Here is a 15904-nt window from a genome sequence, read left to right as displayed (position 1 = left end):
TCCTGCTGACAGAGTTAGTCTCTTCTGCATCTGGTTTGTCCAGTTGGACAGAGCACAGTTGCTGTCTAAAAATACATCGTGTGGCTTACAGAGGAGGAATGGGAGGTCTGCTTTTCCCAGGACTGAGCTCAGACTCTGCACGGAGGAGCAGGAGCCCTCCAAGCGCTCCATAAATCCATCTGTGTGCACTTCTTTTCCAAGTTTCCTTGCAGAGTCCATACTCCAGGGGAAACTGAGGCATGGGAGAACTGGGGCAGTGCCTGTCTGAACCTTTCCCTGGATTGGTTTTGCTGCCACAGCTGATGCTGTGACCAGATCCATCGGCCCCTGCTTGGGGAGCCTGGCCGTACCGGCAAGGACTGAGTGAGGAGGAGCAGGAGGAAGTAACTGCTCCAGTGACTAAGTCAGAGAGAATATCAAGGGAGGTTTTCTGTTAATAATGTTTATTGGCGCAGTTTCCTCGAGAAGAGACAGTCAGACCTTGAGTCACTTTGGACTGGAGACGGTTTCTGGAGGAGCCATGGACAAGGTGAGAGTAGGACGTGTTCAGCTCCGCTCTGGTTTACAGCTGCCACCGTTCAGAGCACACAAGGGAAATGTGCTGCAGCCATCAACTAAAGGAGATCAACATTGCAGTTGTCTTTTTCTTGCTTTAACTGTGATCTTTGAGCCTGTCTTGCATGTGATTTCATCTGGTTTTTGTCTAGCTCAGAGGATGGTGACAGGGTGTTTTTCCTCCCGAGTGTTGGGAGTGAAGGGGATATGGAGCACAGGAAGTGAGAGGGGCAGAGGCTGAGCTGCACTCGTGGGGCACAGGCAAGTCTGTTCCTAAGGTCAGACGGGTGTTTTTTGTGCTGAGTGTGGGCAGGGAGGTTTCAGCCTCTTAGAGTTTAGGACACAGGGCCTCATCTGAGACCTTCCTCACGGCCTGATTCATCATTCCAGCAGTGCTTGGGGGATGCTTCAGATCCTTCACTGGGTATTGGGAAGAGAGTTTGCAGGAATGGCTGTTGCTTACTCAGGCTGTGATGGATGAGGGCTCTTCACACAAGTGTCTGTGTTGGCTGAGGAACATAATGGCATCCATAAGGTATGGGAATGGGAGAGGACGAGATCTGGAATACAACACAGAGGGCGGGGAGGGAGGGAAACCTCTTTGGATCGTGTCTGCTATCTGCCCGTAGTCACAGGGTAACTTCTGGCAACTAACAGTGTCAGTGGCTGCTTGTGCACCTTGTACAGGAGGAAAAACAAAAGTAACCTTCCCAGAAGTCCCCACACTCCTGTCATTTCTCCTGTGCTGCTGCTGGCTCAGCTTTGGAGCAGGAACAAACTGACAAAGGCATGGTGTAAACTCATACAGGTTTAACATTTTTCATCCTTTTTTTTCCAAGAAAAGCAGAGAAATTGCCTAAAGAAAGATGAGATGGTGAGTTTTCCTGCCTAATTTCCTTGCTCCCAGGAGCAGTGTGTGTGCCTGTGTGTGCTGGAGGCAGAAGGGAGCTCTGTTTGCCTTCTGATTTAATCACAGTGATGATCTTCTCCCTGGAAGAGTTATCTCTCTGCAAAGACACAATCTGTAGCTCAAAGGGGATGTCACAGTGCATCAGCCACACTGTTGTGCAGTGTTGTACAGCAGGAGCTCCTGCTTGCTGCTGAGCCTTATTTTTTTTCTGGCAGTTTGGTGGAAACTGAAGCATAGGAATTCTGCAGAGGGCTGAAGGTCCCCTCAGCTGAAGGTTTTCTTATGGAAAATTGTTTTTCTTTGCAGTTCTTCCTCGCTGGCTCCAGGAAGTCTGGAGAAACTGATAGATCATTTAAGCCCCTAAGACTGTCTTCTTGCCACAGGCTCCTGCAGATGTTAATAGAGAATTAAATACTTTGCTTTCTGCCAACAGCAGCAGTGTCTTGGAAGTCCTGAGAAGGCTCAGCATTGTGAGCGGCACTGTGGAGGGGGAGAGGATGTGTTTGCAAGTTTTGTGGCCGGTTTCTTCTCTTTACCAGGTTTGGGAGGGTTTATTACATGATTGGAAAACTGGTGGGAGCCAGATGGATGTTTGGAAGGCAGTGAGTCAAACTCCAGGTAGTCTTGACTTTGATTGCAGAGTTTCTTGATTTAGGATGTCTCTATGTATTGAAGCTTTATTTTCTGTGTCATCTGTTTCAAAGTTTCCTTGGGTTATATTTTCAAGCTTTTCCTCTATGATCAGAAGCCAAACAGGATTCAGAGCATTCCCCATGGGATTGTCCTCTGCAGCCCTGCTAGGTTTATTTTGGAGGTGGCTGGATTTTGTGCATCGAAACAGTTCTTTCTGCCTAGCCTTAGCCAGTAAAACTCAAAAATGAACGAAGTCCCCTTCCCTGAACTGCCAAATGATAAACTGGGAGGATTCTGAGAGCAGCTGGTGTGAAAACTGGTGGGTTGCTCTAGTCTTGGTAATCTTCTGGTGTTTGCAGAGCATTAAACTTACAGAGTCCTTGACAAAAACTCGGAGTAAGGTGACTGCCACTTCCCTTTCTGTTGTGAAGTGCTCCGGGCAAATACCGAAAGGAGGAGAGGCTGCGGTGGGGTGTGGAGGGTGGGAGGAGAGCACAGGCATTGGGTGAAGAAAAGGGCAAAAGAAGTGGGGGAATGGTTCAAGTGGGAGCTGGGCTTTCCTGCCAGGCAGGGCTGAGGAGAGATAAGATGAAGCACCTACTGGAAGTGCAGTGAGGAAATGCAGTGAGAATGGCTCGTTCCTTATGTCTGCACAGCAGGCTCAGAGGTGCTTCTGTTAGCAGGATCCCCTCTGCTAGTTGTTTTTCATAGAATCCCAGAGTGGTTTGGGTTGGAAGGGACCTTAAAGCCCATCCAGTCCTACCCCTGCCATGGCAGGGACACCTTCCACTATCCCAGGGGGCTCCACACCCCCTCCAGCCTCCCACCCTCGCAGGGAAGTATTTCTTTCCAGTATCCCATCTAACCCTGCTATCTTTCATTTCAAAGCCATTCCCCAGTGTCCTGTCAAGCCATATCCCCCTTGTCCATATTTTTCCTGACTTGTAGGGGCTTGTGGCATTTGCATCAAATTAACCTGAGCTGTTGGAGTAGGTTTGTGTGAGCCCTGGGCTGAGAGAGGACAGGCAGAGTCTGACCCTGTGTTTGTGGGGACAGCGTTACCCTTCTGGAGCGTGGGGCACGTGGAAATGCTGCGGACTTGTGCAAGTCAGTACTTTGAGCCGTGGTGTCCGTGCTGTCATCCAGAGCCCAGGGAGCTCTGAATGCCTGCTAAGGAGAAAATGGGAAGGTGGTGAGCAGAAAGGTGAGGGATCCTCCTGTTCTGGGCCTTTGCAGCAGGCACAGAGCCCTTCCTGCCCAAGGGAGGCACAGATCGGAAGCAGAAGATGTGGTGAGCTCTGCCCACACCACTGCCAGGGCTGGCAGAAGAGGAAGTGCCAGGGTAGATGCAGATCTGGGCCCCCACATTGTCCAGCCAGTACCAAGAATGCTGTGTGGGATCCTCTGAAAACATCTGGGTCTGCAGCTGTTTCAATCCCCCTGGGCCAAAGGTGCAGATACATGAGCAGGGCAAGGATGGAGGAACAAGGAACAGAACAGAAGGTGGGAGAAAGTGAAACCCTGGTGCACCAGTGGTTTTACAGCTGATACAGAGCTCGATGCTTCAACAGATCTTCCACTTCCTCACCCAGCCCATTATGGGGTGGTGATGACAGTGAGAGCTGTGTTATTCCTCGTTCCTTTTGGATCTGTTCTTCCACATCTTGTCCCAAGAGCATGGCTGCTCGTGGGCTGTGGGGATGTCTTGTGTGTTCATCTTAGTTTTTTGGTTTATTTCTTTTAATGGGTGTTTGTGCTGGATGGGCAATTCCAAGCAGAAACAAAGGAGTGCTCGTGGCCCAGGAGGCATGACAGAGAGCTGTGAAAATGTAAAGGGAGGAAGCAGCTTGATCTCTTCTTTTAGAGAAATGCTGTTTATAGCATGCTGTGCCCTGTGACCTGTGGGTGACACACCTGCACACAGCGAGCGCTTTGCGGGGCTGAATTTTTCTGTGCAATTTCATCTGCTGAGGCAGATCATGGAGCTTGTGGGCTTGTGACCTGCCATGGTCACGGGAGGGTGTGTGGACTTGCCCCTGAGTTTGCTTGAGCTCATGACCTTCTATTAGGCCCAAAAAGGAATTAGGTGTGTGCAGAAAAGCAAAGAAGAAGCCTTCAGGGTTTGTCCTGCCGTGGCTGTGGAGCTGCCAACGCTGAGGTTTGCCCTCAGTGCTGCCGCATTCTTTGTCCCCAAACCTGCTTCAGGCTGCTCTGTGGCTGGACCTCCACAAGCCAGGCTTTGGGAACAGCCCTCCCTCTGTCCTGCCTTCCCTCCTCTCCCAGGACATGAACAACCTGGACGAAGGGGTGGAGTTCCTCCCTGCCATGAACTCCAAGAAGATGGAGAAGCGCGGCCCAAAGCGGCAGGTGGTCGTCACCGTCCTGATCATTGTTTTTCTGCTTGTCTCCCTCACCACTGGCCTCCTGTTTTGGCACTTCAAATGTGAGTGTGATGTCTGGTGGGTGGTGACGTGTAGGGGGACACCCTGGGAATGTATCCATCCACATGGAAAAGCTTGTTAACTGGCATTGCTCACATGTGCCCTCTCAAGCTCTGTAGACACCATTTCCACCCCCCTGCCCCGACTGCTGTCACTGGGGATCTGCTGTGACACGATCCCAGCCCTGGCTGCCCTTCCTGACCCTGAACTGTTGCCTTCCAGACAGGAACACACCCGTCCAGAAGGTTTTCAATGGCCACTTGCGGGTTCTGAACTGGGAATTCCTGGATGCCTATGAGAACTCCAGCTCTCCAGAGTTCAGTGTGCTGGCCAAGAAGGTGAAGAGCACGGTAAGAGGTTTCTTGCCTCCCTCCTTCTGCAAGCAAGGGATTTTCCTCTTGCCTGATGGCCATGGGGATATGTCATGTAAGATTCCTTGGAGCTTTCCCTGCTCGCTGTGACACACTGGCTGGGAGCAGGGACCTTCCTTGGAGCTGGATCTTGACATCCCAGCTCCAGCCCAGTGCCACGGCATCTCCCTGTGCCATAGGAGCTGCCAGGGCACATCCCAGGATCGCTGGATGAGTCAGGGCCAGGAACTGAGGCAGAAGGGTGTCTGAAGGAGGCTGAAGCTGTGGCTGGTCTTGCCTCTTCCCTCAGACTTGGGGATTCACTTCCCCCAGGGAAGAGTGGGGCAAGCTGAGTCAGAGCAGGCTGTGATGGGCAGCTCTGGGCTCTTCTGGGGCTCTCAACTCTCCTTCCTTTCTTTGGCTCTGCAGATTCCTGCACCCAGGGATGCCAGGTATGTGCCCTGGTTTTCCTTAGTAGGCTTGAAGCTCTGTCTGTCTTTAGCTTTTCCCTTTTCCTCACTTCTAGATGTGATGAACACTCCTTTTTAACCCTTTCAGGTGGAGGAGATCTACAGGAATCATGCTGATATTGGTCCTTACCACAAAGAGACAGTGATCACTGCCTTCAGGTGAGTGTTAGGTACTGCCTGAGCCCCATCTGGGACGCCGGGATATCACACAGCCATTTACCCTCATTCCTGGGATGCTGAGATGGAAGCACCCCAGTAGTCACCCTGAGTGACACAGGAAAGGGTGAGCAGTAAAAAGTCACCTGAAACTGCGTTTCGTTTTCTGCCAGATGTCTTGGGAAACAATGTGTGGTGCAGTGAACTGCAGTGGGTGGTGCCTGGCAGCATTGAGAGGGACTCCCTGGGCTGGCAGGGGCCTTTGCTGTTTGCTTAACTTGTCATTGAAACTCTCCCTTCCCCGTGGCCAGGCTCTAAAAATGGCTCATCAAGTAGTCTGGCCCCTTCTTCTAGTGGTATGAGTCCTCCCACATCTGTCCTTGCCCTCACACCACAATTGCCCTTCCCACAGCGAAGGCAGTGTCATTGCCTACTACTGGTCAGAATTCCTTGTGCCCAAGTACCGGGAGGAGAGCCTGGACAGGGCGATGGCTGACAAGCAGAGCCTGGTGCAGAGGTGGAACCCCCGCCTGAGAAACCCCATGCTGAAGGTGGAGTCGGTCATTGCTTTCCGTGAGTTTTGGCTCCGCTGTCCCTGGGCCTCTGTGTGGGACTGGGTGGGATATTTCTCTGGAGGGACAAGGTGCTGGTCACAGCCCTCCCTTGGGAAAGCCAGCCCTGAGGGTGATGTAAGGACCTGGATGTCACTGCACAGCTTAAGGGGATGTACAGCCTGAAGGAGGCTCCACAGACCTGCTCCCCTCTGCTGGAATGCTTTGTGTTCTCCTCTGAGCCCAGGGAAGAGGGACAGGGATGAGGTCTCTCTCTGCAGAGGAAGAGTTTGATCCCTCAGTTCCCAGAGGCCCGGCAGGAGCAGCCTCCCCTGCCAGTTTGCAGGGAGAGACTCCACAAGCAAGGCCACATCAATGACAGTCCAAGGGACAACCTCGGCTTTGTGCCCAGGGATTTTCCATAGCCCAAAGGGTGATGCCAGCTCTGTTTTCTCCTACAGCTGTGGACCCCAGCATAGCTCACTCTGCCCGGGACCGTAAGTACAGTTCTTCTTCCATCTCAGTGGCCTTTTTAGGGTGGTGCTTCTCTTGCAGGATGGGGAAGGGTCTGGAGAGAGGTGCTCTGCATGCAAGGCAGACCCCAGTGTGCTCCTTGGAGCTGGTTTGGGGTTGGACAGACTGTAACACAGGCCTTGCTGTTATCCAGGAAGAGCCACCTGCCCTGGGATAGCCTGCAGGAATTACTCTCTGCATCCCAGGGAAAGACAAGGCAAGCCTTGTTTGCCTTGTTAACTGTTCCCTACTCTCCGGGCAGACAGCTGCATGTTCTCCCTCCACGCCAAGGAAGGGGAGGTCACCAGTTTCACCACGCCGGGCTTCCCCAACAGCCCCTACCCCAACAATGCCCTCTGCTACTGGGCATTGAGGGCAAATGCCAACTCCAGCATCAGCCTCACCTTCAAGACCCTGGAGCTGGAGCCATGCAGAGATGACAGTGACTACATCAAGGTGTATGACTCTCTCAGCCCTGTGGAGCCCCACGCCTTGGTTAGGTGGGTGTTCCTGTACGGCTCCAAGTCCAGGGTGATCCTTAGAGATGTCCTGCTCCTGTCCCTGCTCAGAGCTGAGCTGTGCTGCTTGAGGCTCCCTGTGCAGCAGTGCCTCATGGATTCTGTCCTTTGCTTCCTAGGCTTTGTGGGAATTATGCCCCATCCTACAACCTGACCTTCCTGTCCTCCCAGAACGTCATGCTAGTCACGTTGGTTACCAACAAGGAGGGGCGATTCCCTGGGTTTAAGGCTGAGTTCTTCCAGCTCCCGAAGATGAAAGGTGAGCAGAGGCCTTGGCCTGTTTCCCCACCTCTCCCTGCCATGGGCAGCTGAACAGGGAGGTGGCTGTGGCTGAGGTCAGTTTGTCAGGGGTGTTTCCAGGGCTGGAGCACCTGGAAGCAGGTCACCTCTTGGTGCTTGCCTTGCCTCTGGTGTTCTTGGCTGCTGTCATGATGTCCCCTGAGGAGGCCAAAATAAGAATTATGTTGAATTAGACATGCAGATTGATGTGTACAGGAAGCACCTAATTGATCTCCTGGGTTCTCTCAAGCCTTGGAGCAGAGCTGCTCTCTCCAGAGAATGACTTAACCTTGTCAGAGACTGTTGCCTCTGCCTCCCTTCCTGCCTTGGATGACAGCCAGCTGAGGCTAGGAAAAACCACATCTAAATCTCTAACCTGTTACTACCTTCCTGCTTCTGTTTAGCCTGCGGTGGCACCCTGAAGGGGGACAGTGGCACCTTCACAACTCCCTATTACCCGGCACACTATCCCCCAGGCACGGACTGTGTCTGGTACATTGAGGTGAGATGGGCCCTCTCTTTCCTGTAAAATAACCCTGGTCATGCAGGACATGGTGCAAGGGAGCTCACAGCAGCTGGGGCCCAGAGGCTCCCAGTCTGGCATGACTGAGGGAGCCTTTCGGAGCTGGGGGCAAAGGAAGAAGAGGTTGAGACAGGCCTGAACCCCACAGGAGCCCATGAAAAATCCTGTAACTTCACACTAGAAGGATGAGAGTGTGGGCTTTGGGACAGGCCCGTTATTGGCTGGTGACCAGAGGTCTGGCTTCTACCCCTCTGTGTGCCTGTTCCACTGGGGATTCTGGGGCTAGGGTGACTCAGTGACTTTTATGAAGCTGTTTCTTTTCCTGCTGGAAAACTGACCTCCCCTTTTCAGATATGTTCTGTCCTCCCGCCAAGCACAACCCTCTTCCTGTGAAACTATTCCCTTTTCCTTGCTCCAGAAAACAACATCCCACTGACTCTGCTTCCTTTCACAGGTTCCCTCTGTAAAAAATGTGAAGGTGCGTTTCAATATGTTCTTTGTGCTGGAGCCCGGGATGCCAGTCAGCTCCTGCACCAAGGACTATGTGCAGATCAACGGCACGAGGTGGGGGTTGTGTGGCTGAACCCATGGAGGGGCTTTGTTTAGTTACACAGAACCTTGTGCTTTCCTTAATCTGCTGTGGGAACAAGTGTGCTGGTGCTATAAGGGCTGGGAGGAGGCAGGAGGGTGCCCAGGACTGCCCCATGGTGAGAGGGGAGCCCCACGCTTGGTTCTGGGGATAAGACCCTGGGTTTGTGGTGTGCTGTAGCTGACTCCTCCCAAATGCTGTGGAGCATCACAGCACACAGCTCATGTGCGGGAAGGCAGGAACATCTGGGGTGGGTTTGCTTGAATGAGCAGATCTCCATTCTCAGAGCACTCGTATCCTGTGATGCATTTCCCGATGCGTTCCCCAGCTTGATACGAGCTGGGCCAGACAGAAAACTTGGTACTTCACAGGCAGGTGATTAATCTTGTTTCACAATGTTTTGGGCAGGGGAGCTGACCCTGCCTCAGAGAGAGGGTTTCAAAGTCAGTACCTGCCTCTGCAGCCCTGAGTTCCTGCAGTGCTGTTCATGATCATGCACGTGATCCCACCTGCCCATGATGAGATGGGATCCTGCATGAGTCCAGTGTATCCGAGATCAGACACATCATGGGGCACGCAGGGATGTGGAAGAACTTGATCACAGTCATTCCTAAGGTCACAAACTGGTGTTTGTAACTGGCCCAAACCTTCTGCCAGCAGCAGCAGAATTTGGACCCTGAGGTCCAGCAGCCTGTGCTGGGATCAGACCTGCTTCCTGCTCTCCTGCCCCCTCAGCTCCTGGGGTGTGGAGCGAGGTCAGGGATAGAATTCTGGAGCTTTTCTTGGTGCTGACTTACAGCCCTTCAACTCCCCTTTGCTCTCTCCCTGCAGGTACTGTGGGGAGCGCTCCCAGTTTGTGGTGGCCAGTACCACCAACAAAATCGAGGTCCGGTTCCACTCAGACCAGTCCTACACAGACACGGGCTTCTCTGCGGAGTTCCTGTCCTATGACTCCAGTGACCGTGAGTTGAAACCCTGGGGCTGGGGTGGGGGAAAGTGATTTCCCTGAGATCTGGAGCTGTCCCTCCTCTGTGCTTACACTGCCCTGTAAACCGGGAAGCGCCTTTTCCAGGGGGATAGCAGCATGTCTTGTTTCCCTGCAAACCTCCTGGTCTTCGTGCTGTGTTCTGCTGTAAGCAGGCATAGGGAACTCTGCAGAAGGGATGTAAAGGGGACACCAGGAGGCCTCATGTGTGGTTTTGTCCCTTTCCCTCTCTCAGCCTGCCCTGGCAAGTTCACTTGCAATACCGGCCGCTGCATCGACAGGAGCATGCGCTGCGACGGGTGGCTGGACTGCGTGGACGGCAGTGATGAGAGGTCCTGCAGTAAGTCCAGCCTTGGTTTCCCTTTGGCACAGTGTGGGAAAGGCCATATTGCCCCAGGGTGGCTAGGCTTGTTCTGGGTAATGTGACTGAGTGCTGTCTGGAACCAGCGCTGCAGCCTTCCTCCAGATGCTCAATCAATTTGGGATCCCTTCTCAGCATAGGAGCTGTGGGTTCCTGCTAATCCAGCCCTCTCCCAGTGGCATCGCCCTCCCTTTCCAGTTCCTCCCAGCTGGGAATGTGTTTTTCTGTGTAATCCTGCTGGTTGTGGCTTTGGCTGAGCTGGGTGGTGTGGAGGGACGTGTTTCGTTACCCAACTGGGCAGGCTTTGCAGAGCTCATCTGGAAAACCCGTGGGACACACGGGAGTTGTTTCTTTGTGCAACAAGTTTTCCTCTTGGATTAGCAGAGCTGTCCTATAGTTAATGTTACTGTCCAGGCTCTGCAGTTTATTAGAGAGGACGGGATCCCCTGGTTTGGGATCTTGTTCCTGGGGGAGGGACAGTTTTCTTGGGAAGAGTGTGCTGCTAGCCCATGATGCTGGTTTCTCAGGTGCTTTCCTACTGCTTGCAGCAATTGCTTTGCTTCAGTATTGCCTCTGGCTGTCCTGCTGTTGTGATGTCAGCTTCAGCCTCCGCTGCCTCAGACATGACAGCTCCAAATGGCTTTGTTCTCCAGAAAAGTGGAAATACTGTGGATGTACTGGGTGTGTCATGTATTTATGTACACATGCACAGTCCTGAGCTGATTGCTGGGGTTCCCATGCCATGGTGGATGGGTTGCTGGTGACTCCACAGGTGCCTTTGCAGGCCTCTCCCCTAATTTCGAGCACTGGAACAGCCTGCCCAGCGGAATCACCATCCCTGGAGGTGTCCAAGGAATGACTGGACATGGCACACAGTGCTCTGGCCTGGTTGACAAGGTGGTGATTGGTCTCAGGTTGGACTCAATGGTCTTAGAGGTCTTTTCTAACCTAAATGATCCTGTGGTTCTTACTTTGCTCTTCCAGGCTGTACCGAGCAGCAGTTCAGGTGCCAGAATGGCTGGTGCAAGCCCAAGTTCTGGGTCTGTGACAACGTGAATGACTGCGGTGACAACAGCGATGAGCTGCAGTGCAGTGAGTGACTCACCCCGCAGGCACAAAGGGCTGAGGGCTCGAGCAGGCACGTGGGGGACGATGGAGGCTCGTGGGATGGAGAGAAGCAAGTGCTGTGCTGGAAATGAGCAGGCAAAAAAACCCAGGCATGGCAAGGGCTCACCTGGTTGCAGCTTCCTTGAGCCCTGAATGAGAGCTCAGAGGAAAGAAGGATGAGCAGAGGTGTAGGAAAAGAAAGGGCTGAGTAACTGAGTGATGGTGTGCAGTTTGGAGAAGAAGAGGTTGGAGACACAGGATGCTGGAGCTGGAGAGACTTTATTTGGGGAGGGGAGCTGGGCCCAGCCAGGTGCTGAGGTGCTGCAGGATTTGTGCCCAGCCCTCAGGAGCTGCTCTCTGTCCCCAGGCTGTGCAGCAGACAGCTTCAAGTGCGACAACGGGAAGTGTGTCCCCAACACACAGAAATGTGACGGCAAGGACGACTGTGGGGACGGGAGCGACGAGGGCAGCTGCAGCACAGGTGAGGGTGGGCTGCAGGGTGACTGCCATCAAACGCAGCCTCTGATGGATTTCCTTGGGGCTGGGCACCCTCGTGTGTGTGTTTGCATGGGGTGGCAATGCCCTGGGGTGGGTGGAAGAGGTGAAGGTGATGTGACCTCCCCAGAACCGGGGCTAACCCCTGTGCCTCCATCCTTCCTCCAGCAGGCCAGACCGCAGTCCCCTGCAAGAACTACACGTACAAGTGCCGCAGTGGACACTGCATCAGCAAACAGAACCCCGAGTGCGACGGGGAGCAGGACTGTGAGGACCACTCTGACGAGGACAACTGCAGTGAGTGCCTGAGAAATCAGGGGGGTATCTGGGCTGGGCCTCTCAGAGAAACACCCTAGTGTGGCAGAGAGCCCCTGGGTGTTTCTGTGCAGGAGCTTGATCTGAAAATAGCCAAGCCATGTTCTTTAGCAGCCTGTGGAGCGTCTGTGTTGTTCAGGAGGGCTTAGGTGGGTAATACAGGGGTTTATCTCCCCTTTACAGAGTTGGCCAGTAAATGTTGTAGCTAATTTAGCACCTGTGCAGAGAGCATCAGCCCTTCCTGACACACGTAACAGGGCACTTGTGCTGTCAGATGTCCCAGAGGAACAGAGGGGAGGCATGGGATGGGAACAGGAGAAACCAATCACCCCTTCTCCTTCTCTGCCCTAGACTGTGGGCTCCGCTCTTATGTCAGGAAGTCACGGATTGTCGGTGGGCAGAACTCGGACGTGGGAGAGTGGCCGTGGCAGGTCAGCCTGCACGTCAAGGGCCAGGGCCACATCTGTGGGGCCTCACTGGTGTCGGCGAGCTGGCTGGTGTCAGCGGCACACTGCTTCCTGCCACTGCAAGGCATCAGGTACCGGCCTTACATCCCTGTGCTTCCAGGCATTTCACAGAATCACAGAATAAGCTGAGTTGGAAGCAACCCTCAAGGATCATCGAATCCAGCTCCTGGCTCTGCACAGCACCATCCCCAAGAGTCACATTGTGTGCCTGAGAGTGTTGTCCCAATGCTTCTTGAGCTCAGTCAGGCTTGGTGCTGTGACCACTGCCCTGGGGAGTCTGTTCCAGTACCTGACCACCCTATGGGGAAAAGAGCTTTTTCCTGATATCCATCTATACAACTTCAGGCTATTCTCTTGGGTCCTGTCACTGGTGACCACAGAGAAGAGATCAGTGCCTGCCCCTGTCTTTCCCTCACAAGGAAGTTGTAACTGCAGTGAGGACTCCCCTCAGTCTCCTCTTCTCCAGGCGGAACAGACCAAGTGCCCTCAGCTGCTCCTTACACATCTTCCTCTCAAGGCCCTTCAGTATGTTCACTGCCTTCCTTTGGAAGCTCTCTAATAGTTTAATGTTATTTTTATGTTGTGGCAACCAAAACCACACACAATATTCCAACAGCAACTCTTGAGAGGCATTCCTCAAGGAAACTGTTTAAGGTAGTGAGCGGTGCTGTCTCTGAAATGGGGTCTCACCCTGTGTTTCATGCCCCCCATGCAGTTACTCAGACCCCAGCCTGTGGACAGCCTACCTGGGTCTGACCGACCAAGGTGACCGCAGCAGCCCCAATGTGCAAGCCCGCAAAATCAAGCGCATAATCTCCCACCCCTTCTTCAATGACTACACCTATGACTACGACATCGCTGTGCTGGAGCTGCAGAGCCCCGTCACCTTCACGGCTGTGGTCCAGCCCATCTGCCTGCCTGATGCCACCCACAACTTCCCCGTGGGCAAGGACCTGTGGGTGACTGGATGGGGAGCGACTGCGGAAGGAGGTGAGTGCTGGCATGTGATTTGGGGCTGCATTGATGTATTTTACACAGGTTGCCCAGAGAGGCTGTAGCTGCCACATCCCTGGAAGCATTCCAGGCCATGCTGGACAGGGCTTGGAGCAGCCTGCTCTAGTGGAAAGTGTCCCTACCCATGGCGGGGGGTGGAACAAGACGGGCTTTCTTCTTCTCTTCAAATCCAAACCACTCTGGAATTCTACATGTCTATGATTTCTGTGTTTCTTGAGGGGAAAAACACGGGGGTGCTTAAAAATGTGTATTTTTACTTAAGCTGCTCCTCCATCTTGGCAGGCTCGGGAGCCTCCATCCTGCAGAAGGCAGAGATCCGGCTCATCAACCAGACTGTGTGTAACCAGCTCCTGACAGACCAGCTGACAGCACGCATGATGTGCGTGGGGATCCTGACCGGCGGCGTGGACGCCTGCCAGGTAAGGCAGCCGTCTGGGTTTAGTGCTCGTTACTGGTTATTAGGCAGGGAGACAGGCCTTTGCTCATTCTGGCACTTCCGCTTACATTTACATTTTTAACATAAAACAAATCTATGGGAATCCTCCTGGATTCAGACAATGGACAGATTACAATGGGCACCAGCAGCAAGTTGTGTTGATGCATGACTTAGACTCAAAAACTACAGCCCAAAACCACAGGACTTAGACTCCATCTCACCAGGTAGGACATACAACCCCACTCCAGCTTCTGGCTGTTATTCAGAGCCTTAGTTAGCAAGCCAGGCTGCTTGACTGGTATTTTATAACTCTTCGTTCTGGCACTGTGGCTCTTACTGCCATACTCCAATACCTGTTTCAGGGAATGGCCATGTTGTATGGGGTTGGTGCTTATGCTCCTGTGTGGTTCTGTGCAGGGAGACTCTGGAGGGCCCCTGGTCAGTGTGGAGCCCAGCAGTCGGATGTTCCTGGCTGGCGTGGTGAGCTGGGGCGATGGCTGCGCCCAGAGGAACAAACCTGGGGTGTACAGCCGGCTCACGAGCCTGCGAGACTGGATCAAAGAGCACACAGGCCTCTAGGGATGGATCCCTGCCTGGACACATCTTGGACAGCGCTGGCTGGAGACACTTGGCAGTGCCAGCCATGCACAGCCTCTACTGTGAACTTCAACCCTCCCTCTACCTCGCTGCGAGCACCTGGGACTCCATGTGCAGCCAGAGCTGATGGTTTGGTTTAGCCCTTAGTCTTAGAAACCCATGTTTGGAGAAGTTTCCCGTGGTGGGTAAGCTAGTGCAGCTCCCATGAACGACTTGAATGAGCCATCATTCAAAATTACATCTAGTAATAAACTTTAAAAAAAAATCAAATTAAAAAAAAAAGACAAACACTTTGTGTTTAGAGGCAAACTTCATTTGGACAGGTTCAAAAACAAGGTTTCAGCATATATTCTAAGTTGTGCAGTTGTTTTCAGACGGCCGTCCATACCCCTTTCTCTGGTGTTCAGCCACAGGGGGGTTGAAGGGAGGTCTTACCATAGTTTTGAGGGGATTCCCTTTGGGATCCCTCCCTTGTCCCACACCATGGTCTCCTCCCTCTGTCCTCTGTCCAGCTCTGCTTCTGGCATGGCCAAGTCCAGGGCTGGGGGCCTGAAAGAGCGATGTTGGACTGAAACACCATTACTGCCCCCGAGGGAAGCCACGGGCAGAGCTCGACTACCATCGCTCACCCCAAAGAAAGCCATGGGCAGGGTTCAAACACCATCACTCACCGTGAGGGAAGCCACAGGCAGAGCTGCTGGCACACATGGAGATCCAGAGCCATTGGTGTCACCACACTGTGCCTTAACATCACACTTAGCTGAGCTGATGCAGCTTCTGCTGAGCCCCAGGTGCCTGGAGTCGCTGTGAAGAGCACAAGGGCTGCACTGAATCCTTCCTGGAGTGCTCCCCACAAGGACAACATCAGTCAGCTGTGCACACCAGCCTTACACCTATCTTACTTTTGTAAAGAAAAATGTGACTTGTGAATGTGCTGATTTTCTTCCTTTCTCCTCTGTAGCCTGTCCCTGCCCCAGCAAGCACACTCCAGCTGAGTTAGTCCCTTCCTCACCTGTAAATACATTGTTTTTTAAAACGCTCAGAACTGAGATGCTGCAATAAACTGGGATATTTTCTAATACTGTGGCTGTGTGGTTCTTCCTGAGCTTCTGTGCAAGTGTCCCTGAGACAGAAACCTGCAGCACAGACCCCCAGTGGTAAGTGACAGGAAGGGTGATGTAGGCGAGACAAGCAGCACCACTCAGTCCTTACTGCAAAGAACACCCAATTTATTAAACAGCAACTAAGAACAGGTACCGAGGTAAGCTCGGGAACCCCAATAGCAAGGCAGAGTCTAAGCGGCACATGTGCAATGCTGGGTGCTCTCCCTCACCCGTGCAAATGGGCAGAGGACCAGGTGCTGAGCCCCAAATCAGTCTTTATACCTGGTCCTTTAAGTCTATTGGTCTGGTTTGGATCCTTCACACTATTGACTCGTTTCTCCTGCTGTCATTGGTCCATTTCAACGATGCCTTTTTCACCAGTCATTCTCCGAGAACCTCCACCGCTTGGTTTGTGCTACGTCCAATCCACGTTCTTGGTGACATCACTCTTATCTGTGGGAACAATCTGGAAAGTTCCCCTTTCCCCATGCTATTGAGGGCACCGATGGTTACATGCAGGTATTACACCCAGTACA

The 15904-nt window shown here is 53.0% G+C and overlaps 1 protein-coding gene across 7 annotated transcripts in view; it reads left to right on the top strand.

The window, feature by feature from the left end:
• The window catches only part of ST14 (suppression of tumorigenicity 14), a 21978-nt gene extending 6634 nt beyond the window's left edge, over positions 1–15344 (top strand). For 5 of the 7 annotated variants that reach the window (XM_017738541.1, XM_017738539.1, XM_017738538.1 and 2 more), the window contains 18 exons: positions 4382–4541; positions 4762–4889; positions 5448–5518; positions 5928–6088; positions 6528–6563; positions 6842–7079; positions 7217–7356; positions 7781–7878; positions 8354–8463; positions 9320–9450; positions 9709–9813; positions 10819–10926; positions 11309–11422; positions 11605–11733; positions 12103–12289; positions 12934–13208; positions 13515–13651; positions 14086–15344. In XM_017738541.1, the coding sequence (XP_017594030.1) occupies positions 4385–4541; positions 4762–4889; positions 5448–5518; positions 5928–6088; positions 6528–6563; positions 6842–7079; positions 7217–7356; positions 7781–7878; positions 8354–8463; positions 9320–9450; positions 9709–9813; positions 10819–10926; positions 11309–11422; positions 11605–11733; positions 12103–12289; positions 12934–13208; positions 13515–13651; positions 14086–14247 (2487 nt within the window). In that variant the 5' untranslated portion in view covers positions 4382–4384 and the 3' untranslated portion in view covers positions 14248–15344. Of the gene's footprint in view, positions 1–89; positions 530–4381; positions 4542–4761; positions 4890–5447; positions 5519–5927; positions 6089–6527; positions 6564–6841; positions 7080–7216; positions 7357–7780; positions 7879–8353; positions 8464–9319; positions 9451–9708; positions 9814–10818; positions 10927–11308; positions 11423–11604; positions 11734–12102; positions 12290–12933; positions 13209–13514; positions 13652–14085 lie in introns of those variants that run through there. The other 2 variants (XM_017738536.1, XM_017738535.1) reach the window with 2 other exon arrangements.
• The last annotated feature ends 560 nt before the right edge of the window (positions 15345–15904 follow it).

Source organism: Corvus brachyrhynchos, unplaced genomic scaffold, assembly GCF_000691975.1.
Source record: "Corvus brachyrhynchos isolate BGI_N302 unplaced genomic scaffold, ASM69197v1 scaffold46, whole genome shotgun sequence".
NCBI lineage: Eukaryota > Metazoa > Chordata > Aves > Passeriformes > Corvidae > Corvus > Corvus brachyrhynchos.
Note: the sequence above shows the minus strand (reverse complement) of the source record. Positions and strands in the feature narration are given on the sequence as shown.